General features: G+C 56.2%; 3 protein-coding genes and 1 long non-coding RNA gene across 17 annotated transcripts; 2 read left to right on the top strand and 2 right to left on the bottom strand.

Annotated features, from left to right (window-relative positions):
• Positions 1 to 384: 384 nt before the first annotated feature.
• Positions 385 to 4,839, top strand: LOC146421871 (uncharacterized). Of its 6 annotated transcripts, XR_014848419.1 has the most exons (6): positions 1,927 to 2,342; positions 2,666 to 2,733; positions 2,853 to 2,999; positions 3,745 to 3,925; positions 4,333 to 4,389; positions 4,767 to 4,839. It is a non-coding gene; the product is annotated as an uncharacterized LOC146421871 (long non-coding RNA). The 6 variants fall into 6 exon arrangements; XR_014848417.1 differs by lacking the exons at positions 2,666 to 2,733; positions 2,853 to 2,999 and adding an exon at positions 385 to 467 and having other exon boundaries at positions 2,239 to 2,342; XR_014848420.1 differs by lacking the exon at positions 1,927 to 2,342 and adding an exon at positions 685 to 1,920 and having other exon boundaries at positions 2,666 to 2,999.
• Positions 4,840 to 5,366: 527 nt separating this feature from the next.
• LOC146421870 (uncharacterized) lies at positions 5,367 to 6,495 on the bottom strand. The gene is made up of 2 exons (XM_085046975.1): positions 6,019 to 6,495; positions 5,367 to 5,456 (listed from the first exon to the last, which is right to left on the bottom strand). The coding sequence occupies exons 1-2, from the start codon at positions 6,387 to 6,389 to the stop codon at positions 5,405 to 5,407; spliced, it is 423 nt and encodes a 140-aa protein (XP_084903101.1). The 5' UTR covers positions 6,390 to 6,495; the 3' UTR covers positions 5,367 to 5,404.
• A 341-nt stretch (positions 6,496 to 6,836) lies between these two features.
• LOC146421869 (uncharacterized) lies at positions 6,837 to 10,308 on the top strand. Of its 8 annotated transcripts, XR_014848434.1 has the most exons (5): positions 6,843 to 7,138; positions 7,227 to 7,332; positions 7,657 to 8,447; positions 8,851 to 8,917; positions 9,009 to 10,308. XR_014848434.1 is itself a non-coding variant. In XM_085046967.1 (4 exons), exons 1-4 carry the CDS (start codon positions 7,130 to 7,132, stop codon positions 9,203 to 9,205), a joined length of 1,041 nt encoding a protein of 346 aa, XP_084903093.1. In that variant the 5' UTR covers positions 6,837 to 7,129; the 3' UTR covers positions 9,206 to 10,308. The 8 variants fall into 8 exon arrangements, 3 of the variants coding, with proteins under 3 accessions (XP_084903093.1, XP_084903091.1, XP_084903092.1); XM_085046967.1 differs by lacking the exon at positions 8,851 to 8,917 and having other exon boundaries at positions 6,837 to 7,138; positions 7,227 to 7,270; XR_014848436.1 differs by lacking the exon at positions 7,657 to 8,447 and having other exon boundaries at positions 6,838 to 7,138; positions 7,227 to 7,270.
• A 7,966-nt stretch (positions 10,309 to 18,274) lies between these two features.
• On the bottom strand, positions 18,275 to 22,089 carry LOC146421868 (uncharacterized). Of its 2 annotated transcripts, none has more exons than XM_085046962.1 (2): positions 22,038 to 22,089; positions 18,275 to 21,597 (listed from the first exon to the last, which is right to left on the bottom strand). In XM_085046962.1, the coding sequence occupies exon 2, from the start codon at positions 21,563 to 21,565 to the stop codon at positions 18,485 to 18,487; it is 3,081 nt and encodes a 1,026-aa protein (XP_084903088.1). In that variant the 5' UTR covers positions 21,566 to 21,597; positions 22,038 to 22,089; the 3' UTR covers positions 18,275 to 18,484. The 2 variants fall into 2 exon arrangements, with proteins under 2 accessions (XP_084903088.1, XP_084903089.1); XM_085046963.1 differs by having other exon boundaries at positions 18,275 to 21,587; positions 22,038 to 22,074.
• Positions 22,090 to 26,394: the final 4,305 nt, after the last annotated feature.

Raw genomic sequence — 26,394 nt, 5'->3', positions numbered from 1 at the left:
CATGTTTCTTATCTAATACATAAACATCACTTTCCTAGAACAATTTTGTATGCACCCGCCTCCTACTGGGAGTCCTTGTATGGTCCTGGAGGGTAGTCTAAAGGTGTCCTGGTGGTCGTATTCACTGAATGTTTCGATATAAAAGGTGACCTTGCCTTGAACTTTTTCTTTGGGCATGTGCTGTTGCTTCTTTGTTACACGACTTGCAAAAAAACCCACTGTAGTCCTTTTTATCTGTTTCTCCACTGGTTCTACCTATGTTTATCATCCTGTGTAAATACTTCAACATTCTTTCATCTCATTTGCTAGTTAGTCTTTAAGCTCTATTCCGCAACTTTAGGGGAACTGAGAATTTCTGCTCTGTTATTTACCAGAACCACTCCACAGCACAGTCCGGCGCTAGAGATGGGGTGTGGGGCGGAAGCTGGGGCCGTTCTGGTGGTACGGGGAGCCTGCTCGTCCGTGGAGTGAGCAGGGGGCATGGGGGGGAACCCCGAACTGAGCGAAAGGGGGCTGGGATGTCCAAACTGAACAGGAGGGGGCTGGGACTCTGAAAACCAAGCACAGGGGCGGGTGGGGAAGGGGGGTGTTGAGGACTGGGAGGACAATGGGAAAGGGGTGAAAAAGAGGGAAAAGAGGGGGTTGGGATCTCCAAACAGAGCTGGAGGGGGATGGGACACCCAAATTGATTTGGGAGGGATCTGTGGACTGGGGGAGCGATGGAAGAAGGAAGAAAAAGGTGAAGTTGGGATGGAAGGAAGGCAGTTCCATAGGTATCCACCCCTGTCCCCAAACACTTAAGCCCTGGAGCGAGTCCCTGGGGCTCGGGGTGGAGGGGGAGAAGATCCGCACTGGGGGGATCCCCCCCGCGTCCAACCCCCGTGAGGTTCCCCCCCCTCAGCAGTCGATACTGAGGCGGCTGTGGGGCAGAGGGCAGTGAGAAAGAACCGGGAGAAAGAGGAGAGTGAGGAGGAGCCGGAAGAGGAGGAGCATGAAAAGGAGCAGAAGGAGAAACGGGAGGGATACCGCCCGCTGTGTCCGCAGCCCCGGCGTCCATCACCCCCCCCCCGCATCCCTCAGGTGATCGCGGAGGGGCAGTTCGCCCCAAATATACTGGGGGGTCTCTGGCATGGATTTTCTTGAAGGGATGTTGGACCTCGCAGGTTCTGGAATCGAAACCCAAATATCTTTGCATTTCCCTAGGAAGTTGTTTTTTTTTTTTTTTTTGGGGGGGGTGGTGATTGGATCTTGCAGGACTCCAGAGCTGAGCCTCGAATGCCCCTTGTGGGGACATTGGGGAGGTCCATATGGCGATCGCCCAGTACAGGTGGGGTGGGACATCAGTTCTGGGGATCCCCAGAAGAGCCAGGGGGTGGAACATGGGGCCCCCAGAGTGGGGAGAGTGGAGAGGGGTGATGCCTGAGTTGGAGAACCTCCAGCAGCCTGGAGATGAGCATGGTCTGGGACCCTCCGACTCTGAGAGGGGTCTCCAAGAGCCTGGAGTGAGGGGATCCTGAAAAGGGGGACCCTGGGACGACCCGGGAGCTGAAGCAGAATCAGGGGAAAAGGGAACCCTGGACCCCCCGGCATCCCTAAATAAGACTTCAAAGTGGGGAGATCACCAGGATCCGTGGGGACCCCAGAACTCCAAAGTGCAGAAACCAGAAAGGGGGAACTCCTGGCAAGTGTTTTTTTGACTGATCCAGGAGAATGTGGAGCAGCACGATGTGACTATGATCCCCATCCCCTTCTCTTGTGCCACTGAGAGGGGATAAAATGAAGCCTGGGAAGGAGGAAGGGGTGGGGGAAAGGAGTTTTACTAGAACTTGTTTTAATTCTTATTCTCTTGCTGTGATTTTACTGGACATAAATTCAAATAATCTCCCCAAGCTGGGTGTGTTGTGGCCATGGCAGTGACAGGTGAGTGCCTTCTCCCTGCCCTGATCAGAGCATGAGCCTTTCCTTTGGTGCCCTTTGCACTGCCTGGGGCATGACGGCAGTGATGGATCAGCCTTGGCGACACTAGGCACCTGGCCAGGGTCAAATCATTACATGTGGAACACTGGGAATGTTAAACATTAAAGATCAAAGCAAACAAGTTTCTGGAGGGTATTCTTCCCCCCCGCCTTTGCCTTTCCTGGGAGCCCAAGGGCAACACCCCAGGCGCAACAGCCCAAACTGCTGGAGCACAGCCAAGTGCTCAGACTGTGACTGTGAACTCTTTGCCCTCATTCCCAGTGTGTGATACTTGAGCAGCCCCAGGAATCTGTTTCCAGTCTCCATGAGTTCATATTTACACAGCCCCAGGATCTGGTTCAGTCTCCGTAAGCTCAGCTGTGAGGGTGAGTTCTGGAAAAGCAGCTTCTCTCTGTAAAACTTGGGGCTGGTTGAGTTGGCACTGTCTGGAGCAATGCCAGGGATGGGATGGAACTGAACACCCAGATCACAGCCTCATCTTTGGGAGGTTGAAATAACCCAATGATGAAATAAAAGCAAATTATAGAGAGAGAGGAATAAACCCCCAAACTCAGTTCTTTTCAGCTGATTTTATTGAAGCTTTTACCACAACAGGGGTAGTTTGAGTGTTTGGATGTGGTTTTTAGGTGAGTTCTAGTTTTTGCTGTCTTGGAAGTGCTTTTCAGTGATTTTATTAGGTTTTTTTCAGCCTCTTCCAGTTCCTGCAGTAGTGCCTTTTGGGGGCCCTCAAACCCCTTGATCCAGGGCCCTGCTCAGGTGAGCAAAGCCACCCTGAGCAGACACAGGTGTGTCCCTGCACTGCTGCATCCTCCCATCCCCTGGCCACAGCACCATCTCTGCCCTCCCCAGGTCTGCTCCCTCCTGCCCTTTTGCAGGTGTGAGAGGGAAAACCTGCATCACTCTTCTGCTTCTGAGCCCAGAGACAGTTTATTTAAACTCTTGTTCTGGAAGAGAGCTGGAGCCTTTCCCTGGAGCAGAGGCTATGCCCAGGAATGGGAAATGGCTCTGAATGGGGAAGGCTGGTAGGTTCCATCAACCCTTAATCATCCATGGCACTTGTGGCCACTGGGTGAAGGGAGGGGGTTTGTGAGCTGATGCCTCCCCACTCTGCAGAATTTCCTGAAGCACCTGCTTTGATCCAAAACAGGTGTGTGAGTGGGTGGAAGTCAAGAAATATGGGGGAGAGGAAGGGAGCGGAAAAGATTGGAGGGAGAGAAATTTCTGTGCCTCCATCCCCTTTTCCCACCTCTTTCTCCCCCACCACTTTTTCACCCCAAAATGCTCCCAGCCTGGAGCAGGAGGAATTTGGGGGTTGGGGACAGCAACAAAACACCACGTCAATTAAACCTTATTCAAAATTCAAGCATTTGGAGGAAAAAAGCCCCATCCATTTGGGTCTTACCTTTGCAAACACAGGCAGGTGGTTCTCACATGGAAAATATTTACCTGGGGGAAGTACCAGATGCAGGAGCTGGTAATAATTTTATTTGCAGTGATGACAAAAATACCTGCTGAGCATTGATGTGGGGGATTTATATTAGTTGCAATGAGTATAGAAACACTTTGCAGTTGCCAGTGACTTGACAGCAGCATTCACAGGTATTTCTAGCCTGTGTCAGTTGACCCTTGTTCTGTTTCTTTGATTTTTTTATTTCCTTATAAATATTCAACAAGTTGCTCCTGTGGGACAATCTTTGCTTTGCTGAGGAGAGCTGTGACTGCCCAGGTGGTTGGGAGAATTATCAGTTTTTTGTGTTTTTATTTTAGGACCATAGGAGCATCCTGGCAAAGCCCCAGGACAGAGCAGGACCTGGTCAGGCCCTGTGAGCTTGGGGTATTGTCCAAGATCACCTCATGGCAGGAGGAGCCAAGGGACACTCTTGTCCCTTGAGGCTGTCCCTGTCCCCTTCTGTGGCCCTGGGGATGGAAGAAGCCCCTTGTGAGGAAGGTACAGAGGCACCCATCCTGTGTCCCAGGGGCTTCATCAGCTGCCATGATAGGTGGGGAATTGGGGTTGGCTCAAAGGGGACCATCCAGCACCTTCTAGGGTGTCCTGGGTGGCCTGGAGTTTGGGCTGGGGCTGAAAATCCCTTTGGACTTGTGCAACACCTTGTGACACAGCCCCTTTCCAGGGCACCCAGTGCCAGCAGAAGTTGGCTGAGGTTGAAGCTGAATTGAAAAAACAAAGCAAGTCCTGGTTTTTTGAAAGCTGAAATGGTGTTTTCCTTCCTGCCACAAACGTAAACCTGGCAAAGGAACAATGGTGTCTACTGTCCTGGGAGGAAAACGTCCCAAATCAGGCCTTTCCCACTCCCCACTTCCCAGTGTGAGTGGGAACTTGCTTTGTTTGCACAGGTGGAGACTCGGCTGCTGTGATGGAGCTGCTGCAACAGAGAGAGGAGGGAAGGACCAGTAAGCACCAGTTTGATTGCAGGGATGTTGTTTCAGGATGTGACTCAGTGGGTTGGGGGAAGCTAAAATGGTCAAAGGAGCTGGGGGAGGCGGGGTAAGAAATGTCAAGATGTTTGCAAGCTGAGGGTCTGGGGGATGGTGCCCATCCCATGGTGGAGGCGGCACAGAGGGGATGCAGGGAGGTTGGGCAGCCTCAAAAATCCTTTGAAGCCAATGATAGCACTGGGGTACCCCGTGGACTGAGCCTGTGCCCTGCTGGGAGTCCCCAGTGTGTTTTGGGGCTGTGTTGAAAGGTGTTAAGGTACCCATGAGGGACATGCGAGAGCTGGGAGAAAGTGGGGTGCTCTTCATGCCCTTCCCACATGGTTTGTCCCAAGATTTCAGCCTCAGGTGCACCAGAGACAGAAAGGTGACTGTTGGGGTCACCATGCTCGCTGTGGTGCTGCTTCTGTGTGGGAGGCACACAGAAGGGACCTGGGATCAACTGGAGTGTACTGAAAGGGATGGGGAGGAACTGTGTTGCACTTGGAGGGACTGAGGACACTGTGGAGCATACTGGAGGGGACTGAGGAGGCTAGAAGGTACTGAGGTGTACTGGGAACACTTGGGAACACTGTGGGGGGTGCACTGGAAGGAACTGGGATGCACTGGGAGGGACTGGAGACACTGGGGCACACTGGAGGGAACTGGGGGAGACTGGAGGGGACTGGGGGTAAATGAGGTGTAGTGTGATGGACAACAGACACTGGTTGCAGTGGAGTGGGATCAGCTGGGGGAAACTGGAAGGGACTGGTGGAGAAGCAGGCTGTAGTGGGAGACGCTGGAGCTGAACTGAGCTGTTTTGGGAGGCACTGGGGCCACACCCACCTGGAAGTAGCGCCCCTGGTGGAGGCAGCCGCAGGTCCCCGGGGGGACGCAGAGAGCCCCATCGAACAGCAGCCCCTCGGCGCACTGACAGCCCTCAAAACAGCGCTCGCTGCAGGGGGGCGACGCCGACACACCTGCGCAGGTGTGCTCACAGGTGCGAGCACACAGCTGGTAGAGGCTCTTGGCGGGGCAGGTGAGGGCTGGGAGAGGGAGGGAAGAAACAAAGGGGGTCAATGGGGGGTCGCCTGGGGCCAAGGGGAGCAGTGGGGGCTCACCCCACTGGGGGCTCATCTGAACTCAATAGGATCATCGGGGGATCATCTGGGGTCAATGGGTGTCTCCTGGGATCAATGCCATCCCAACTTTGGGGTGGGTGGTCCCATGGGGCTCCCATTTGGGGCCATCGGGAGGGCCTCACTAGTTGTCCAAGGTTCCACTGGGGGACACAGGCTTCCCATTTAGGGGCGGGGTCCCCTTTGGCGTTGTGACTGGGGGTCCTGCTTTGGCAGCGTGGGTCTCTCGGGAGGAACCCCCAGGTGTGGGCTTAGCAATGGGGACACGTATTCAGGAGGATGGGTAGCGGATGCAGGTAGCCACTCCATTCCACTCCCCAGACCTCCAAATTCCCACCCCTACCAAGATTTCCACTCCCCTCAGAATTCCTGCTTCCACAAAAATCCTAACCCCAAATTCTCACCACCCCCCACATCTCAATACTCAAAATTCCCAACGCTAACATTCCCAGCCCCTCCATGTACTCACGGCAACCCGTGGCCTCCCTCCACTCCCGGAGCGCGCCTCCGGCCGCCTGGCACGCGGCTGCGTAGCCCTGAAAGCCGGGACATGGGTCGCCCCCCGCCCCGCACACCTGGCGCTCGCAGGTCACCAGGTAGGCGCGGGGCGGCACCGCTCCGTGACACCCCGCAAAGGGCCCCTCGGGGTCCGCCAGCACCGCGCAGCGCCGCGCCTGGGCCGGGGAGCAGCTGGGCACGGGCGCCAGGTGGGTGCAGTTTTGGGGGGCGCTGCGCAGAGCCCCCCCCGTCGGGGTCGTCGTCGTCGGGGTCGCCGTTGAAGTTGCCGCAGAGGCCGCGGAGGCGGCGGGACGGGGGGGGCAGCGTCAGCACCACGTACATGTCACCATCGTAGAGGATTTTAGGGCCCCCCTGGACCTGGAGCAGCCGGTGGGACCACACCTGTGCCACCCCCACCGCGCCACCCCGCAGCCACAGCGGCAGCAAGTGGCGCTCGCCATCCACCTGGGGGGAGACAGGGGTGAGGATCCCAAAAGTGAAGTCAGACCCCCAAAGGGGAATTTTAACCCCAAAACCACGGTCTGCACTTCTTGCTGCCCATCCAAAACCCATGGTTTGCACACCAAAAAGGGGGTGATTGGACACCAAAAGGAGGGTTTTCAACCTCAAAATCACGCTTTGCACCCGAAACCCAGACTTTGCACGCCAAAGAGGGTATGTGTACCCAACACACCCAAATTGGGGTGCATGCCCACCCCAAGCCCCCCATCAAAACCCTGCCCTGCGCACCTCCAACAACCTCTCGGGGACCCTCAAAACCTCCCTGCGCATCCCTCAGCCCTCTCAGACCCACAAACCCCTCCAGGGACCCCCATATACCCCTCCAGAGACTCCCCCAGTCCCCTTAGAGCCCTCAGATCCCTCCGGGGAATTCCCAAATCCTCTCCAGGAACCTCTAAGCCCTTCCACGAATCCCCACCCTCCCCCCGCGCTCGGCGCCGCCGCTTCCCGCCTTTCCCCTCCCCCGCCTCCCATTGGCCACAGCGTCCGCCCGTCCCCGCCCTCGACCAATCAGCGCCCGATCTCGGGGCGCTGGGGCGGGGCCATAGAGAGCGCGGGCGATGGAGCGGGTGAGGCCGGAGGGGTCCCGAGGGGACGGTGTGGGGGGAACTGGGGGGCTCGGAGGGCCCCGCGTCACTCCCCGCGTCTCTCCCGCAGAGGCTTAGCCTGGAGCAGCGAACGGAGCGGCTGGTGCAAAGGAGGTGGGAGAGCACTCCGGCCTCAAGCGCCCCTCGAGATCCCCGAGTTTCCCCGGGACCCCCAGGTGCCCTTGGGACCCTCATCTGTCTCCCCTCTGTCCCCTAAGTGTTGCCCCGGACTCCAGGTGCTCCCCAGACCCCCAAATGCCGCTCCAGACTCCTAACTGCCTCCCAATTCTCTCCTCTGCCCCAGGTGCTCCCCAAGAGCGCCCCGGGGACCCCCAACTAACCCAGCCACTCCCAGGTGATGTCCCGGTCCCCCATTCCGCCCATAAATGCGCTCCCGTTAGCCCCCAAATGTCTCCCGAGACCCCCAACCCCCGCGGGGGCGGTGCAGGCTCAGCATTTCGGGGGTCCTCGCCCTCCCCCAACCCTGTCCTCCCCTGCAGCCAGGCCCTGCTCAGGCCCCGCCCCCGCGGGCTAGAGAGGGCGAAGCCTCTGCTTGGCTCCGCCCCCTCCAGCTCCACCCTCGATGACCCCCTCGTTCGATGGCGCTTGAGGCGCTGCCGAGGGGAGGAGCCAGCGCTGGACGCGCCCTTGGTGGGCAGGGCCCTGCTGGACTCTGCTGCTTCCCAGGGTGGCCTGCAGGGGGTGCCACGGAGGATGTCACATGACCCCCTCGGGGCCCCGCAGGGGCCACTGCCCTGGGAGTCACGTGACCCCCCTGAGCCAATCAGGAGCCACTTCTGCAATCCCCTGCAGCAGGAGAAATCTTCACCCCAGCATGGCTCCCAGGAACCCTTGCGGCAGGAGCCATGTTGGGGGTCACATGACTCCCACGAGGCCCTCTGGCCAAGGACGAGCAGCTCTCTGGAGTCCCTGCAGGGGGCGCTATACTCACAGTCACGTGACTCCCCTGAGGCCCTCTGGCCAATCAGCAACAGCCATTGCACATCTCTGCGCCAGGGAGCGCCACCCTGTGGGAAGCGAGACTCCCGTGAACCTTTGCGGCAGCAGCCATGGTGGGGGCCACACGACTGCCTTGGCGCCCTGTGGTGTGCACCATATTGGAAATCACGTGACTCCCAGGATGCTCTGCAGCCTGCAAGGGAGGTGTTCCCTGAGCCCCTGCAGCAGGGGGCGCTGGGCTCGAGGTCACGTGCCCCCCCGAAGGCGCCACAGCCAATCAGGTGCAGCCCCCGTGATGCCCTGCAGGGGGCGCTGTCCCAGCAGTCACTGGGTGAGGCACTGGGGGAGCTGTTGTGGGTCATGGGGACACTTGGAGGGCTGAAGGTGCCGTTGTGGGGCTAGGGGGCACTTGTGGGGGGCCAGGGAGGTAATTTGTATATCATGGGAACATTTTGTGGGGCTGGAGGTGTCCTTGTGGGTCAGGAAGTCATTTTTGGGGCTGGGGGACACTTATAAGGCTGGAGGTGCCTTTGCAGGGCTGGGAGGCACATGTGAGCCACGGGGGTCCTTTGTAGGGCTAGGGGGGCAGTTGTGGGTCAGGGGGCCACATGCGAGGCTGGGGGGTCACTGGTAGGCACTTGTGGGTTGGGGGGTACTTCAGGATCAGGAAGTCACCTGTGGGTCAGAGGAGCACTTGTGGGACTGCCACCCTTTGTGACACCTGCTCCCCCCAGGCCCGCTGGAGGACCCCCTCCTCTGGATGCTGCGATGCCACCGCCGGGCCATAAGGGGGCGCCTTCGGTATGACATCCTCACCCCCAAATTCTAGGGGTCTGCCCCCGCACCTTCCCCAGGTCCCCCTGACCTCCCCTTTGCTCTCCCTTCCCTCCAGCGCCATCGAGACCCTCCTGGAGCCCCCACCTGAGCGCCACCAACCCACGGCGGGGCCAGAAAAGCAGTGACACCCTGAAATTGCCCCTGGGAAGCAGGAGGACCTCGCCTATCTTTGGGGTTGCCCCTCATCCCCTCTCCCCCTTTGTGCCACCAAGAGCATTTGGGGGTTTCTGGGGGCTCAAGGGAGAGTGTTGATGAGATGCTGAGTGTCTCTAAGGGGTCCGGGAGTGTCTGTGGGGTGTTTGGATGAGATCTAAGGTTGGAGAAGGGGACTGGGGCTATAAGCGGGGCGTTGGGGATTGAGGGTGTTTGGGGGGGCACTGGGAGTCTATAGGGGATCCAGAAAAAGTCTATGGGGTTTTGGGGTTGGGGGAGGTCTGTGGGAGCCCTGGGGCTTTGGGGGGTCTATAACGGTCCGGGGGTCTGTGGGGTGTTTTAGAGGGGCCAGGACAGGGTTGGGGTGTCTAAAGTGGCGCTCAGGGGGTTATTGGGAGTTTCGTGGAACCCCCAAACCCCGGCAGGTGGGGCTCACCTGGCTTCTTCACCTCCGCGACCAACGTGGCGCCGGGGGTCTCTGGTGTCCCCCCGCCCCTGAGGGCGCTGTGGGGGATCATGGGGGGCGCCAGAAGCTCCCGCTGAGCCCCCAAAGCCCCTCGGGCCCTGCCGCCCCCAGCGCCGCCGCCTCCCGGCCTTCCCTCCCTCCGCCTCCCATTGGAAGCCGTGCCCGCCCGTCCTGGCTCGGAGCCAATCAGCGCTGAGAGTGGGGCGCTGGGGGCGGTGCCCCGGGTAGGCGCCGGGTTAGTCACTTCCTGGACTACAACTCCCGAGGAGCTCCCGGGCCCCGGAGAAGCCTTTAGAGCCGGGACTGCGGTTCCCGTCGTGCCCCGCGGCAGTTCCGTCGGAGCCGGGCATGCGCTCTAGGCTCCGTGCCAGCTGCCCCCCCAGAGCTCCCCCGAGCCCTAAGTGCCCCCAGGGCCCCCTAAGTACCCCCATTTTCCCTCTTCCGACCCTCGAGTGTCCTCTCGGATCCCTAATTCCCCCCGCCCCCGTTCCCTACCTTCCCCCAAAATGCCCCCTGTGTGTCCCTTCGGACCTCCAAGTGCCCTCCAGTTGCCTCCCCGACGCCTAAGTGCCCCTCCAGACCTTTAAGTGGTCCCGCAAGCCCTCCCCTGATCCAAGCGACCCCAGCCCCTCAAGTGCCCCCGGGAACTGGTGCGATGCCGACGGTGTGGAGAAAGACCCTATCGCAGCACCAGCACCAGTTCAGCCTTTAATTAAAACTTGAATTAAAACTGCAATTGCCCATGTGGGAAATGGAGAAACCCTCCCCCCCTTTCGTACCGCTCCCTTGGTCCCTCTTGGAGTCAGGGAAATTGCAGGAAAAACATTCGTGCATTTTGTGCACATCATAAATTTCACGGGGATCGGGAACAGTCTGTGTGGCGAGCTTCCCTGACAGGTGGAGATCAAATTCTGTCAGGTGAAGAGGAGGTTGAGACAACTTTGGGGACCTGGAGTACACACTACTATAGCCTCCCAAAACCCCAGAGACTCCCTCCATCCCTACAGACTCCCCACAAACTCTCCACTAGACCCCAAGTACCCTCAGAGTCCTCTCAAAATGCCACAGAGGTGGTTCCCACACCCCCCCCCGACACCCTATAAACCCTCAGGACCCTTCCAAATCTCCCTCTAAAACCCCCTGAAGCTCCCCAAAACAACCCACAGATCTGCCCAGATCCCCAGCACTCCCCCAGGCCCCCCACAAGGGGCTACCCCAGGTGGTCACAATTACTCATGGACTGCCTGAGCCACCTTTTGGGCTGATATATATGTAGATATAAATATAATAGAAATATAAAATATCATATAGAAAGGGGCCTTCAGGAAACCTAGGGAGGGTGTTTGTCAGGGGACAGGATGGAGGGTGGGGGTTTTCACCTGCCAGAGGGCAGGGTTAGATGGGATATTGGGAAGAAATTCCTCCCTGTGCAGGTGGTGAGGCTCTGGCACAGGTTGCCCAGAGAAGCTGTGGCTGCCCCGTCCCTGGAAGTGTTCAAGGTCGGGTTGGGCAGGGCTTGGAGCAACCTGGGACAGTGGGAGATGTCCCTGCCCATGGCAGGGCGTGGATTGAGATGATCTTTGAAGTCCCTTCCAACCCAAAGCAGCCCAGGATTCTAAAAGTGGTGGAGGCTTGGGATGGATGACCTTGGCTGACCCCAGGCTGCTCCATCGTTCACACTTCAGCAAGAGACAGCAAGAGAAAACCTGATGAAAGAGCTCCTGGGGGGGTGGGTGGAGGCAGAGGGTCAGTCCCTCAGGAACTGCTCCAGGTCCCTTTCCATGGGGTGAGTCCCTCAGGTGGAGGCACTTGGGGCACAGAGGCAGCGCCTGCCTCATCCTGTTCTTCTCCAGGGCTGCCGGGGAATCTCTGCTCTGGCACCTGCAGCACCTGCTCACCTGGACAGCTGCTCTGGGAGGAGGGACAACAGCAGTGAAAGGGACTTGGAACCAAAGGAGGCATAAGCAGAGCACGAAATATTTTCCAAGCTCTACCTGGTGTCAGGTGACCTCAAAGAGGAGATCAGGTGGGTTTGGGTTTAACCAGAAAGTGAATTACGGAGAAAATTGTGGATTTACTCCTATGTCAGGGAATTCTCTGGAACATGGATTTGCTGCTTTAAAGTGTTGTTGTACTTTCTGTAATTTATCTGAGCAGTGTTATACAAGAGGTCAGTGTTTCAACTTTTATAAATAAAGAGATGGTGGTCATGATGATGGTGATGACAATGACGATGACACTCAGGCTCCATTGCAGCACATTTGCAAGGCAGGTACTTTACTCTCAAGACTTCAAGTTATGCTGAGTTACCCCTTGCCTTCCTCACAATTTTCCCTCTGCTAAGTTAATACTATTGACTGTCACTTGAAAAGGAGAGGCTCCCTTGACCCTTAGTATGGGGAGATTTACTCAACCCTCAGTCAGTGCCCCAGGAAAGCCAAGATCCTTGTGCCCAACTAGTCTGTCAGCATCCCCGTAGGCTCTTTATCAGGGGGACACCAATCTCCCTCATCCTGTCACTCCAGGCCCATCACCAGGACGAATTGCTGACACCAGTCCTGGAGCAGCTCTGTGGGGATCCATTGCCACAGGTGGTTGCCATGGGCACGAGCTGAGGCCTGTAACAGATCCTGTTGCCATGGCATACCTTTGCTATCTCATTCCAAGGGTCAGTTACCACAGCACTGTCAATGGACCTGCTCCTAAATCCTTTCACTTGGCAACCAAGTCTTGGCCCAGTTGGATTGCCGGGGAAACCTGCACTAGAATCTGTTGCTATGGGATTGAGCCATGGAATTCCAGATTTCTTTGCAACTGTCATGGTTTAGGAATGGTACTCTCCAATTCAGTGCCCCCACCAAGACTCTCCCAAACCAGATGCTGCTTGGTCAGTCCTGTCTTTGCCTCCCCCTTCCCTCTCTGGCAGGATGGAGTTGAGAATTTGAGGCACAGAAGGTGAAAATCACAGGTTGAGATAAGAAATATTTACTGCAAACAGCAATGAGGTAAGAAAACAAACAGTAACAGCAACAATATTAATAAGAAAAGTATACAAAAGAGGGTAAGTCACATGCAAAAATGCTCAATGTGGAATCCAGCACAATGAACAATAGCAGAAAATTCCATCATGTTTTTTACCCAGAAGCCACACCGATCTTCTTAGAGGCCAGAGAGAGTCCCTTTCCCCCAGCCCTGACAAAAAGGTGAGGTGGTATGGAGAACATTAAAGCCTTGTTCAAAGGCAGGACAGTATCTACCCCTCTTTCTGTACCATCTACTCATGCCCAGATCTTACACCTTCCCACTAAATACATACACATATATATATAAATATACACAAGCACAGGTATAATTTCCATTGCGAATGGCTGTGCCTCCGAGATGTCTGCTGAGTTCATTTAGTCCGTCGCTGTGGGTTTTGTCCATTCTAGATGTCTCCCAGGGCAGGAGAGCTGCTGTGCTGTTGGCTGGTGGCTGCATCAGGAGCTCACAGCTGGTGTATCTGAAGCAGATCATCCTCATTGGCCATGGGACTTACGGCACACAGTTGCAGTGTCATTCAGGAACCAATGTTATACAATTTAACATTACAGACTCTTCTCACCCAAAGTCAAATCCTCCTGCATTACCCACAAAGTGCACCCAGGTTCTGTAGCAAAGACAATACCACAGATTGGTTTGCCTCTGCTTACAGCAGGACTGATCAAAGCAGTTTTCCCTAACCCATGTCTCACATCCACAACAGGGACTTTATCCCCTTCTCCAGTACGTGGAAGTTTTGATTGGGCAGGGCCAGCTGGACTGGTAGAGCCTCAGGTGTTCACTCAACAAGTGGCCTTTGCTAAATGCAGCTCCCAATGTTCGATGGTCACACCACCCATTGCTTTCAGTGTGGTTTTTAACTGTCCATTGCACCATTTAACTTCCCCAGAGGCTGGTGCATGACAGGGAATATGGTACACCCACTCAGTCCTGTGCTCTCTGGCCCAGGTGTCCATGAGGCTATATTTGAAATGAGTCCCATTGTCTGACTCAATTCTTGCAGTGCTGCCATGTTGCCACAGGACTTGTTTTTCGAGGGCCAGCATGGTGTTCCAGTCAGTGGCATAAGGCACGGAGTGTGTCTCCAGCCATGCAGGCATGCCTTCTCCCATTGTCAGCACGTAAAGCTTGCCTTGGAGAGGTTGCAGCTGTGTGATGCAATCGATCTGCCAGGCCTCCCTAGATATATATTTTGACCATCATCCCCCACACCACAGGTGCTTTACCCATTTGAACTTCTTGATCGCAGCATGTTTCACAGTCATGGATTATGCAGGATATAGTGTCCATGGTTAAGTCCACCCCTCAGTCACAATGCATCTGTGTGTTACATCTCTTCCCTGATGACCTTAAATGCCTAAGGGGCCCACCAAGCCAGAAATAACTCTCCCTTGTGTTGCCAGTCCAGATCTACCTGTGACAAGTTAATCTTAGCCTGATCCACCTGTCTGTTGTTGTGATGTTTTTCAGTTTCTGACTCTCAGGTACATGTGTATCCCCATGATGGACTTTTACAGCCAACTTCTCTCCTTAGGCAGAAATACCTTACCACAATTCAATAAACCAGATGGGTCTCCCTCTGTGCTGCCAATGGTCTTTATCCATTGTCCAGCCACTTCCACAGAACATTTGCTGCCATGCATGAGTCAGCGGCCATTTCTCTTATTCAGCAATATCCAGCAACATCAAAAGCCAGCTGGATAGCTTTCCCCTCTGCAACCTGACTTGATCCACCTTGTCCCTTGGTAGTTTCTGCAACTCATCGCATAGTAGTATTGTATCCTTACAATATTGTATCCCTACAATACCCGCAGGTAACCTCTGCGAAGGATGCATGAGGCCACCATGCCAGTCACAATGGGGTGTTTTTGCCACTCGTGCCCAGTCAGGATCACTTCAGCTTCCAATACAGTCAGCTGTTGAGATCCCGCTGTCATCCCAGAAATAAAGATGGATTCTATGCCTACAGATCTCGATGGCATCTGGGTACATCATGTGCTGATGTCAGAAAAAGCCTGACACTCCTGTGGCTCTGCTGTGCCAGGCCATGGATCCACACAGTCCAATAGATCCCACTGTCCCTTTCTCACACCTGGCTGGAGCCAAGGGCTCTCTAGTTCTGGTCACAGTATTCATTGCTCACTTCTTGTAACTATGACCTGGATGTTCTTTCAAGAGGATCAGAAGTAACATCAGTCCTTCGATTCTGCCTGAAGACTTGCCCACTGGAAACTGGAGCAGATTTATCCTTGAAGAGTTGCGTTGTGATGTGTGTCTGTGATGGTTGTTCTTCCTCTCAACTCACCTGTGCTGCTGGGGCAGTGATGGGTTTTACATCCCACTTCCTTATGTCCTCTCCATGGTCAGACAATTAAAACCACAGGTTATTTCATGGTATGTCGCCCATCTCCCAAGCAGGATTTTGGCTGCTCCCAATAGCAGAGACTTTGGTCCATACCGACAGGACATGAGACGTTTCCTCTCTAGTTTGCTTGAGTCTTTCCAATCTGTCTGCAGTGTTGAACATTCTTTCTACAGCCAGTGCATAGGTCAGTAGGGAGGAGAAAATATGATCTTACTGTGCTGGGTAGTCACCTGAAGCACTGTTTGCTCTCCTTCTTTCACCGACGTCACTGCCAGTGATGGTGTACAATGATGGTGCACTCCATAAAAACTTCTAGACCTCATCTGGATCTTTCTCCTGTTGTGAGGGCCTTGCTTCCTCTTCATCCCTCACTAAGCAAACTGATTTGGTCTTGGATTTCTTCTCTATGGGGGCAACTACTCCCAGCGCATGTTGTTCATGTGGTTCAGCTGCAGTTGGAGTGCCCACAGTGCCTGTTATTCTGCTTTCTTCCTCCTCCCCTGAGGATGCTGTTAAGTGATGAACAGTGTCGGATAAATAGTAGCCAGGGCCCAGCATGTTGCACAACTTTGTGGCTCTCTGGAGTCACCGCAGCATTTTTCTTTCATATATATCATCACTTTAACAGAGTCACGTAGCTGTCCAGGGCTGAACTTCCAAACCACTGGAGCAGAGAAGTCTTCCAAACACTGGCCCATGTCCTCCCACATTTCATACCACTCCTAACAATTGTCCCCCCAGAAAGATCTCTGAAAGGCCTTTCTGAAAACATGGTGTAGACCGCATTCAGGAGACCTGGCAGACATAGCAACAAGAACAGACTTTCCTTAACACCCAAATGGAATTCAAGATTCTCAAAAATTGTTGTACCAGGCCTGAAGGAGGAAAAGGGGGTGAAAGGTTGGGAAAATCTTCACCTGCCATGCTTTCTCCTCACAGAAGGAGCCCCTTCCTCTCAGAAGCAAGGTAGAGTCCTTTTCCCTTACCCGTGACAAATAAGATGGTATTGAATAGCCTTCTAGAAATGCCCAAAGCCACACCCCTCAGCTACTGCAAAAAAAAAAAAAAAAACCAACCAAAAAAACAAAAAAAAACCACCTCTATTTCAGCAACTCTGTCCTGCCTGAAACTAGGTGGGGAGTCTTCAAAGGGGTGTTGGAAGATGGACACAAACGAGAGTAAGGAGAAGGTCTGGAAGCAGAAACACCTCATGGGGAGAGGTGTGGGAATAGGGCTGTCAGCTTGTTCCGGGAAAGGTTCAGGGGTGACCTGCGCATCAGAGCAGTGCTGGTTTGGGCTCTCCTTCTGTCTCTGCTGCATTGAAGTGGCTGAAACAGGGAGAAAAATTGCTCTGAAGGGGAGCAGGGAGGGTGATGATCTCTGCCTCATCCCAGCCCAGCCTGGGAGTCACCCCTGGTATAGGGGCTGCTGCAGAAAGCTCCCCTTCCTTCTCCTCCCCCTCCACTCCTCTCTCTCCTGTCCTGGGGACACAGGGGATGTGGAGATCCCAGACTGCCACCTGCACAGCTCCTGGCTGGCAGCAGATGTGACCCCAAGTTGTCACCAGGGCCTGTGGAGCTGCAGGATGCCTCAGCCCGAGTGCCTGGGGCTGCTTTGTGTCAGGGTCTCTGGGTGCCACATCTGGGGTGCTGATCTCTATGCCCATTCTCTCCCAGCCCACATCACCAGAGCAGATCCTGGAGATGTTGGCCAAGGGCAATAAAAGCCAGCATAGCATCACACCAAGGCCAGCACCACTTCCTCCTGCTCTCATGCCATCCTCCAGGTGACTGTTGCTGGCTGTGGTATTACTCTGATTGGTGCTGGAAGTTGAGCTAGGAAGCTGCTGGGACCAATATCCCAGGACTGTCCCCCTTGGCACTGAGCCAGAAATAACACACCCCCCAGGGTTCTGTCAAAGTGCTCTCCAGTTTCTTGGTGCAAACCTGCCAATGACTTTCAATTCCAGCCATGTCCTTCCCTGAATTTGCAGGGCTGTCACAGCTGCCTGGGCAGATGGAGGCTCTGGCTGTTGCTTCATCCTGAACCTGGTGTCTCACCTGTTGCTTCTTGCAGGGGAGTAGTCCAGCTGTCTGGATGCCTTTCCAGGCCCTTAGGAACTCGACCAGCTGTACCTTTCACCACTGAGCATGGGATTGCTGATCCTTTTCCATAACTCTGTCCCTTCCTGACTGATCCTTTCCCTGGCTTTGTTCCTTATGTTGTCTCCAGGTATTTGGTTCATCCTCACAGCAGGCTAGGCTCCTCTCCTACTCCCGCCCCATCATCCTGCATGATCCACTGACCTACCCCATGGGAAACATGGAACCCTGGTCCCACTGGTGCTGCTGCTCCACCCAACTTCCCCACAGGAGTGTGGAACCATGGCTTCAGCCATCTCTGTCCTCGCAGATCTAGGTAAAACAGCTGGACCAACCCTGCTGTTTGCCTTGCTGGGAATCTGCACATGGCCAAGCTGAGCCTGACTGACCTGGTGGGTTTGTAGTGAGCCTGAGTCACCAAGGACTGGGGAGAGGGGCTGTGGAAGGGACCAGCATCAATCACTCACTGCTGGCCCTCAACAGCAGCATCTGCCCGCAGGCCAGAGCCAAGGGACGGCTGCTCCCAACGTGGCATTGCCAGGCTCTGGCTCTTCAGGGACTGGCCCGAGAGGGACATCCCTGAGTGCCCCAGGGCTGAGAGCTGAGTGGAGCTTCGATCTCTCGGGACAGAGCGGGCAGAGCCACATCTTGCTCCCGGACAGCAGCTGATGTGCTTGCGGAAGTACTCGCTGGGCAGCAGCTCCCACAGCCCCATGATCATGGCCACGAGCCCGCGGCACCGGCTGGCCCGGACATCTGCAGCACGCTCCAGTTTGCCAGCCAAGCCAGGCACATCCTGCTGCCAGTGAGGATCGGGTAGGAGCGAGGCACAGACCTGCCCTTCCTGGGCTTGTGAGCTGCTGGGGTGGGGGGACAGGACAGTGCGTGGCAGGATGAATGGAGGGTGCCTCCTGTATCCTGCTGGAATTTTCCAGCCCCGGGGGTGCCGTTATGGGCAGAAGCAGCCTATTGAGCGGTGGTAGCGTGTGGCCAGGAAGAGCCAGATGTACAAGAGCTGCAGCTCCCACATGTCTGCAAATGCTGGTCAAAGGAACTGAATGATGAAGCTGCTGTTGGGCATTTGCTGCATCTGAACATTGAGGTCCAGCTTGCCCCTCTCTTTTCCTCCTTCTTTTCCCCTTTTCTTCATTACTGTTGTCCCAGCTGCACATTTCTCAGAGGAAAAACAGGGATTTTGGGACAAAACCACTTTTTTTTTTTATTGGGAATGTCCCCTGGGATCGCCATTACAACACAGGGAGGTTGCTCTAGAGCAGTTGCTCTCTATCCCCGCAGCCTTTCTCCTCCTCCTCTTCCTCCTCTTCCTCCTCCTCCTCCTCCTGCTCCTCCCCCTCCTTGTTACCTTCATCCCCACTGTGCAGAGCATATTCCCAAGAGAAAAGCTAGTGATTTTGGGGCAGAAAACTGCTTTTCTGAGGGAGAACCTCCACAAGGGCTCCAGTCATGTCAGGGCATCCTTCTTCCCTGCCCCCCCTCTTCCTCTCGTCTTTCTCCTCTTCCTCCTTGCTGCCATCATCCCCACTCCACAGGGCACCTTCCCCAGAGAAAAAACAGTGATTTTGGGACAGAAAGTTGCTTTCCTGAGGGGCAACTTCCCCGGGGGTCCTGGTTGCACCAGGGCATCCGTCCTCCCTGCCCCCCCTATCCCTGTCCTCCTCCTCCTCCTCCTTGTCCCCCCCACTTAAGGCACACCTGAGCTTTGCCCAGAAGAGAGGCTGTGCAGGGGGCTCGGGGGGCCAGCGCAGGTGCGTGCGCCGCAGCAGCACACGGCGCATGCGGTGGAAGGCCGAGAGCTCAGCCTCAGGGATGTCCTCGAGGAAGATGAGGACAAGGACATCACGCAGCTCATCGAAGAGGCGGTAGCTGGCCATCTGGATCTCCAGTGAGCACCACTCGCTGCGCAGGTACCCACGGCTCACCACACACACCGTGTGCCGGCTGTTGTATACAGCATCCACAATGTTGTCCACTATGGCGCGGCCAGGGCGAAAGTCACGGTGGTGCAAGCAGAGTCGCAGCGCTCCACGCTCCAGCTCAGGCACCAGCTCCTCTAGCACCCACCGCTCATCCCCCGAATTGTAGGATACAAAGGTGTCATAGGTGTAGCGCCGCTGCTCCCGCCGCCAGTGCCCACGTGCCCACGCACGCAGCAGGAAGAGCTGGTAGCGCAGCCTCCAGTACCCGCGGTGGTACAGCAGTGGCAGCACCAGCAGCAGCAGCACAGCCGGTGCCGTCCCCGCGAACAGGTATCGCCCCATGTCCTGGTAGCACACGCGCGTGTCAAAGCAGTGCAGGTATGCAGGGGCCCCACCCATCTCACCACAGGTGTAGTTATACAGGTAGACCACCTGCACGGGCCCACGTGCCAGCCAGGCAGGCAGCCAGGCATTGGCACAGCTGCAACTCAGTGGGCACTTGCGCAGGTCCAGGTAGCGCAGCGCAGGCAGGTGCGTGGCCAGAGTCACATCCAGTGCACGCAGCTCATTCTTGGCCAGGCGTAGCTCCTTCAGCTTCGTCAGGTTGCCAAAGACCTCAGGGCCAAGGCTGCGCAGTCCTGCACTCTCCAGATTGAGGCTGCGCAGTTGGCTCAGGTTCTTGAAGATGCCAGCAGGTAGGTGGCCCATCCCACCATTGCTGTCAGCCAGTGTCAGGAACTGGAGCTGCGCCAGGTCATCAAAGGCATCAGCGGGGATGGCTGAGAGCGAGTTCTGTGACAGGTAGAGGAAGCGCAAGGCACTGAGGCCCTGGAAGAAGCGTTGTGGGACCACACGCATCCCATATGGCTGCTGGGCCTGCAACTTCAGGTCATAGAGCTTGTGCAGGTAGCGGAAGGGTGGCAGCTGCCGCGGGTGTCGGCTCAGGTAGTGCAGTGCGTTGGCACGCAGGTCTAGCACACCCAGCGTCACCTGCACTGGATGGAATGCGGCCGCGTTCACCTCCAGCAGCCGGTTGCGGTCTAGGTAGAGCCGGCAAAGCTGCGGGAGGCCCTGGAAAGCCTTGGCTGCCAAGTGCCGCAGGTTGTTCCCGCCAAGGTCAAGGGTCTGCAGGCGGTCAAGTCCCTTGAAAGCACCAGGGAAGAGCACGGCCACACGGTTGTTGCGCAGGTTGAGGTCTTCCAGCTGGCGCAGGTCAGCAAAGGAGCCAGCCAGGAGGTCGGTGAGCAGGTTGTTGTCAAGGCGCAGGTGCCGCAGTTCACAGAGTCCACGCAGTGCTGCACGGTCTAGCCATGCTAGCCCATTCACGTCCAGCCGCAGCTGCCGCAGCGCCGGTGCATTGTCAAAAGCCCCTGCACCAGCCACTAAGATGCGGTTGAAGCGCAGAGACATATTGTGGAGCTGGGGCAGAATCGGGGTCCCACGGCATGATGGCAGCCGACGCAGCAGGTTGTGCTCAGCCACCAGCTCACCCAGTGCCGCGCGCTGCTCCTGGGTCAACAGCCACCCTACGCAGCCCAACTGCCGCAGACGGTTGCCAGACACGTCCAGGGCACCCAGCAGTGGACACTTGGCCAGAGCCCCATAAGGCATTGTTGTGAGCCCCACACGCTGCAGCCGCAGCCTCTGCAGCTGTCGCCCTGTCAGCTGCTGGCACAGGTATTCCAAGCCTCTTGTGCCCACCTGCAGTCCTGACACGTCCACTTGGCGTGGGGAGACTCCAGCCCTGCTCAGCAGCTGCACCACGTCCAGCGGGTTCCCAGCCAGGTGTAGGCGTGTCAGGTTGTGTAGGCACAGGCGAGCGAGTGGCTCAGGGTCCGAAATGTTGTTGTAGGACAGGTCGAGCACACGCAGCCCTGGGGGCAGCACCCCAGGGGTCGCTCCCAAAAGAGCTCCCAGGGAGTTGTTGCAGAGGTGCAGGACCCTCAGCATGGGTGGCAGCCCTGGGCCCAGTGTCGACAGCATGTTGGCACACAGGTCAAGGAGGTCCAGGTGTGTCAGGTTCCCTACAGCCATGGCCACGTGCTCCAGTGCACTGAGCTGGCCGCCCCGCAGCCAGAGCGTGGCCAGCGCAGCCAGTGGCTGGAAAACCTCTGGGGCCACCTTCTGCAGTGGGTTGTGGTCCAGCCGCAGTGAGCTCAGGTTGCCCAGCCCAGTGAACACACCTGTGACCAGCACTGACAGGTTGTTGTGGGCCAGGTCTAGGTGGGCCAGTGCAGACAGCCCCCAGAAAGCCCCTGGGGCCAGGAGTTCCAGCTGGTTGTGGGTCAGATCAAGGGTGTGGAGCCGTGGCAGGCGGGCAAAGGCACCAGGGGGCACCTGGCGCAAGGTGTTGACAGAGAGGTTGAGGGAGGTGGCAGAGGAGGGGAGGTCACCCACTGCAGCCCCCACAGTGCCCAGGAAGCGCTGGATGCAGCGGAACAGCCCAGGGTCCCACGGCGCCTGGATGCAGTTGCGGAAGCCATAGGGAAAAACCCCCACGGGCACCATCACCAGTGTCACCAGTGTCACCAGAAGTGGGGTGCACATTGTGACACACCGTGGGGAGATCCTGGATGCAGCTGGGGAGAGAGCAGGGTGAGGAGTGTCCTTAGCACCTCAGAGACCCCCCTCAAGGCCCAGGGACACTCGGGGCTCAGGGACTCCCCCCCACACCACCCCAGGGGTCCCCCTCACAAGCCAGAGACACCACCACCATCCCAGGAACCCTGCTCAGGGCCCAGGGACCCCTCACCCACACTCCAGAGACCCTGACCAGAACCCCAGGATCCCCACTCGGGCTCCAAGGACCCCTCATCCACACCCCAGGCACCCACACACACACAACTCAAGGACCCCCTGTTAGGGCCTAGAGACCACTCATCCAAACCCGAGACACCCCCGCAGAACCCCAGGGACCCCATAAGGGACCTCCCTCAGGACCAAAGAACTTCCACACACTCCAAGGACCCCCCACTCCTCAAGGGTTTTGGGGACCCCCACCCCCCCATCGGGTTCCCACCGTGCCGCTGCCTCCGCTTTGGGCGATTTTGGGGTTAGAAAAAGGAAGTTTTGGGTATCGTTTTTTGTCACCACTTCCCTCCCCTCCCCGCCCCCTCCCACCCCACGTTACGTGGGTGGGGAAGGCCCTTGCCTGGACGGATTTAAGAGTCCCGGGGGGGCTGGCAGGGATAAGAGGTCGCACAGCTGGGTCACCCCCCCCGGTGCAACCACCCCCAGAGCTGGGGGGTCCCCGACGACACCCAGTCCTCTGCCCTCCCCCCACTGCCACGTGCCGCTCTTTGTTCCCCTTCCGCAGACTGAACCACCTGGTTTTGATTCCCCCGCGAGAAATACTGGGCTTTACTGGGTTATAGTCACTTGTACTGTACTATAAGGGACTGTACTGCTCTGTACAGATCTCTTCAATGTTGTACTGAGTTATACTGGACTGTACTGGGTGACAGTGCCCCATACCGGGCTATACGGGGTTGTATTGGCTTGTAATGGACAGAGGCGCTGACCCCGTGCGGCGCGGGGGCGTGGTCAGATACAGGGCGTGGTCAGATATGGGGCGTGGTCAGACACGGGGGCGTGGTCAGACATGGGGCGTGGCCTGCATAGGGTGTGGCCTGTGGCGGGGCGTGCTGGGCGGGGGCGTGGCCGGTGCCCGTGCCGGGGCTGGGGTGCATCGAGATGGGGGAGTATATTGGTGGTCGTGGGGGTCTGAGGGGATTTATTGGGGTGGAGAAGTTGATGAGGGTCGGAGGGGGTTTATTGGGTGTGGGGGTCCAAGGGGTGTCTGCAGGGTCTGGGGGGGCTGAAGGGTTTGGGGTGCATCAGGGTCTGGGGGTATATTGGGATTTATGGTGGTCTGGGGGCCTGCAGGGATTGGGGTCCATTGAGATGGGGACATATGTGAGGGTCTGGAGGGCTTTATGGGGTTTGCGGGGGCTGGAAGGATTAGGGTGCATCAGGATTGGGGGATATATTGGAGGTTATTGGGGTCTGGGGAAGCTGAAGGGGTTGGGGTACATCGGGATTGATGGGGAGGATGCGGTGCAGGGGGCGTCTGTGGGTACCCTGGTGGGTATTGGGGGCCTCATGGGGTGAAACCCCTCTTACCCTACCCTCCACCTTCCCCAGGCATCCTGGAGACAGACATCACCTTTCTCCTCATCTCCATCCTCATCCTCACCTTACTCATGATTGAGGGGCTGAGGGGAGGGAATCTGAGCTTTGAGGGGGTGCTGGGGGGCGCCGGTGCTTTGGGAGTACCCTCCCAGCCCCCCCAGACCTGTTCAAGGGGTGGCAGCTGCTCTAAACCACCTACAAGATGCTCATGGTGGCTACCAGTGTGAAGGGTGAGGGGGGAGCTTGAGGGGCTATGGACAGGTTTGTGGGGGCTAGGGGCAGCTGCAGGGACTGGAGAGCATCAGGGTCTGGGGAAGTTATATTGGGATTTGGGGTGTCTTCAGGGATTGGGAGGTGTCGAGGTTTAAGGAGCACATTGAGATTTAGTGAGGCTGAGTGTTCTGGATGGGTTTGGGGGGGCTAAGAGGTGTTATTTGGGCCTGGTGGGCTGCTGACTTTGGGGTCCATCAGGGTCTTGGGGGATTATTGGGATTTGGGGAAGATTAGTGGGGTCAGGGGGAGGTCTGGGGGGACTGGGATGCATCAGGAGGGGTTTTAGGGTTATGGGGGTCTGGTCTGAAACATATGGGGTGCAAAGACCCTCGTGTGGGGGGTGTGATGAAGGGGGGTGCCCAGCCCTCCCCATGCCCCCCTGCCAGTTGCTCCTCCCCCATCAGCTTCTTCATCTTCCTCCTCATGCTCATTGTGTTGGGCAAGTGCCTTTCCACCACAGGTCCCAAGGGGGATACAGGGGGGTGGCTGGGGGGCACAAGGGGGCAGCTGTGGGTCGCTATGGGGCAGTTGGGGGTCCCTATGGAGCATTTGGGGGGGTCTATGGGATAGGGGTCTATGGGGGTCTCTATGGGGCACCCACAGGGTTGGTATCCTCAGGGGCCACATCAGAGCTCTGTCCAGCTCTCTGTGTACCTGACCCTTAACAGCATTGCCCGTATCACCCTGCTCACCTGCAAGGCCCAGGTGAGACCCCCATGCCCACCTGTATTTGTGCGGTTTGGGGAGGGCATTGTGAGTATTTGAGGGATTATTTTGGGATGCAAGGGCAGTGCGTTAACCACAGGGAGGTACTTTGGGGGTGGGGGGGGAATTTCTTTGCTCCCCTTCAAGTGCTTTATACTTGTGAGGTTCAGGTGAGATCCCCATGCCATTTGGAGGGGTGCGGGGGTATTTGGATGGCGTTTGGGTGTGTGGGGTTTATTTCTGGGGGGAGAGGCAGTTTTTTGACCCCAGTCAGGTTACATACACCTACAAGTCACCTGCTGGGTATGGGCTCATTGTGCTGCAGTTCAGGGCCTTCAGCTGTTTCTGCGATGCCATCACCATCACTATCACCTTTGTCCCTGAGTGCCGCTACTTCTACCTGCCCTTCCTGGGGGCTTATGCCCTCTGGTGAGTCGTAGGGTGTCGCTGTTGAGCCACTAGCAGAGAAAGGACCCGGGTTCTCAGTGTAGCAAGAAAAGAGAGATTTATTATTTTGATTCCAACTTATATCGACTTTTCAGAGGTCACCCAGATTGGTCAGTCAGAAACCTCCCGCTAGGCCCGATTGGCCAGGCCTGAACTGTCCAAATCTCGAGACACTGTTTCAATAACATCCAAACTTTATCTTTGTTTATAAAACACAGGAGAAAGTTCTCATGGGAAAGACCTGTGCTAGCCACAGTAGGGGGTAGCTGGAGGACACCTGAGGTCTCTCACACGAGGGTATCTCTCACACAGTGGTTTCTCACAGGGGTCACATGATGGTCTCACAAAGGTCTCATGGGGGTCACTCTCACTGAGGTCCCACAAGGGTCTCCCAGGCAGAAAACTCTTCAAGGAAAAACGCCACTCCAGTTTCCGGTGAGCAAGTCCTCAGGAAGAATAGAAGGGCTGATGAAAGGACCACCAGGTCATATTTACAAGAAGTGAGCAGCGAGTACTGTGACCAGAACTAGAGGGCTCCTGGCACCAGCCAGGTGTGAGAAAGGGATAGTGGGATCTATTGGACTTTGTGGATGCAATGACTGGCACAGCAGAGCCACAGGAGCATAAGGCTTTAGTTGACACTGGTGCATAATGTACCCTGATGCCATCATGTAGGGACAGAATCCATCTCTATTTCTGGGGTGACAGGGGATCCCTACAGGGAATATACTGGGAGCTAAAGTGATCCTGACTGGGCATGAGTGGCAAAAAAACTCCATTGTTGCTGGCCCAGTGGCCCCATGTATCCTTGGCATAGGTCACCTCAGGAGAGGGTATTTCAAGGACCCAAAAGGTCATCACTGGGCTTTGGGAGAGTGTCAGACTGAAATGATTCATGCCTTAAACATTGTTATAAAGGAACTTTGCCCATTATAGCAAAAACTGTATAAAGAAACTACAACCATAGAAGCCTCCTTGAAGCAGCCTGACTTGAACTTTGGACTGTGAGTGAAGCTGCCTAGATAAGATAAAGAGGACACTATTGTTTGGTCATCTCAGGCTGAGGGAAAAGAATGCGTCCACAAGAAAGCTAAATCCAGCAGCTGTGCTGAGAATTACCTCTGGCTGGGTTCGGGGTGGGGGAGACCCCAGCCCACAGAAGCCAGGTTTACTCAGACTCCCCCTCCTGAAACAAGGCGGGGAATGAGGTTTCGGGTGTGTGGCCTCTGGTCAGAAGGCACTGACCACCCATCCTCCATTACACAAACTGGCTCACAGGTAAAACCCCCAATCCCACAGGCCACATCCACAGGGAATTCACGTGAGAGGCAGCTGAGGGGTGTCACAGTCCATCAAAGATCCCCAAAGTGCTAGGCCTCACATCACAGGGCTGCACGTGATACAAAATCATGCAATAGATCCAGAGTCTGCTGCAAGAGACTGCCCCCCCACCCCCCCAGGAGAGGTACGGGAGCATTCCCACCCAGCCTGAGTGTATATTAACCCATCCCATTCTATGCTTTGCAGGGGGACCTTCACCACCAAGAAGACCAGCTGGAGAGGATCAACACAACATCGTTGGGATCCACGGATATTTTCTTCTGTCTCTGTCACTCTCTGTCCTCCCACCTCTTTTCTAGTTCTTTCTTTCTTTCTTTCTCTCTCTCTCTCTCTCATATTTACTACCAAATAAAAACCCATACTATTGACTTTGGCATATGGTCTTGTTTGCACCTTAATTTGGGCAGAGGCATTTCTAACAACTTTAAAATTGGATCATGACAGAGAGCTGCTGTGGAGACGGAGGAAATTAAGACAGC

Source organism: Lichenostomus cassidix, unplaced genomic scaffold (genome assembly GCF_008360975.1).
Source record: "Lichenostomus cassidix isolate B80296 unplaced genomic scaffold, HeHo_3.0 HiC_scaffold_46, whole genome shotgun sequence".
NCBI lineage: Eukaryota > Metazoa > Chordata > Aves > Passeriformes > Meliphagidae > Lichenostomus > Lichenostomus cassidix.
The sequence above is the reverse complement of the archived record's forward strand: the minus strand, read 5'-3'. Positions and strand labels throughout refer to the sequence as shown.

Excerpts from the sequence above, each read along its gene's own strand:
- LOC146421870 (XM_085046975.1), bottom strand. The coding sequence starts at position 6,389 with ATGTACGTGGTGCTGACGCTGCCCCCCCCGTCCCGCCGCCTCCGCGGC. Across the intron at positions 5,457-6,018 it reads GAGGGAGGCCACGGGTTGCC|CCCTCACCTGCCCCGCCAAG; the intron begins GTGAGTACATGG and ends TCCCTCTCCCAG.
- LOC146421868 (XM_085046962.1), bottom strand. The coding sequence starts at position 21,565 with ATGTGCACCCCACTTCTGGTGACACTGGTGACACTGGTGATGGTGCCC.
- LOC146421869 (XM_085046965.1), top strand. The coding sequence starts at position 7,412 with ATGCCGCTCCAGACTCCTAACTGCCTCCCAATTCTCTCCTCTGCCCCA. Across the intron at positions 8,448-9,008 it reads GCTGTCCCAGCAGTCACTGG|CGCCATCGAGACCCTCCTGG; the intron begins GTGAGGCACTGG and ends CCTTCCCTCCAG.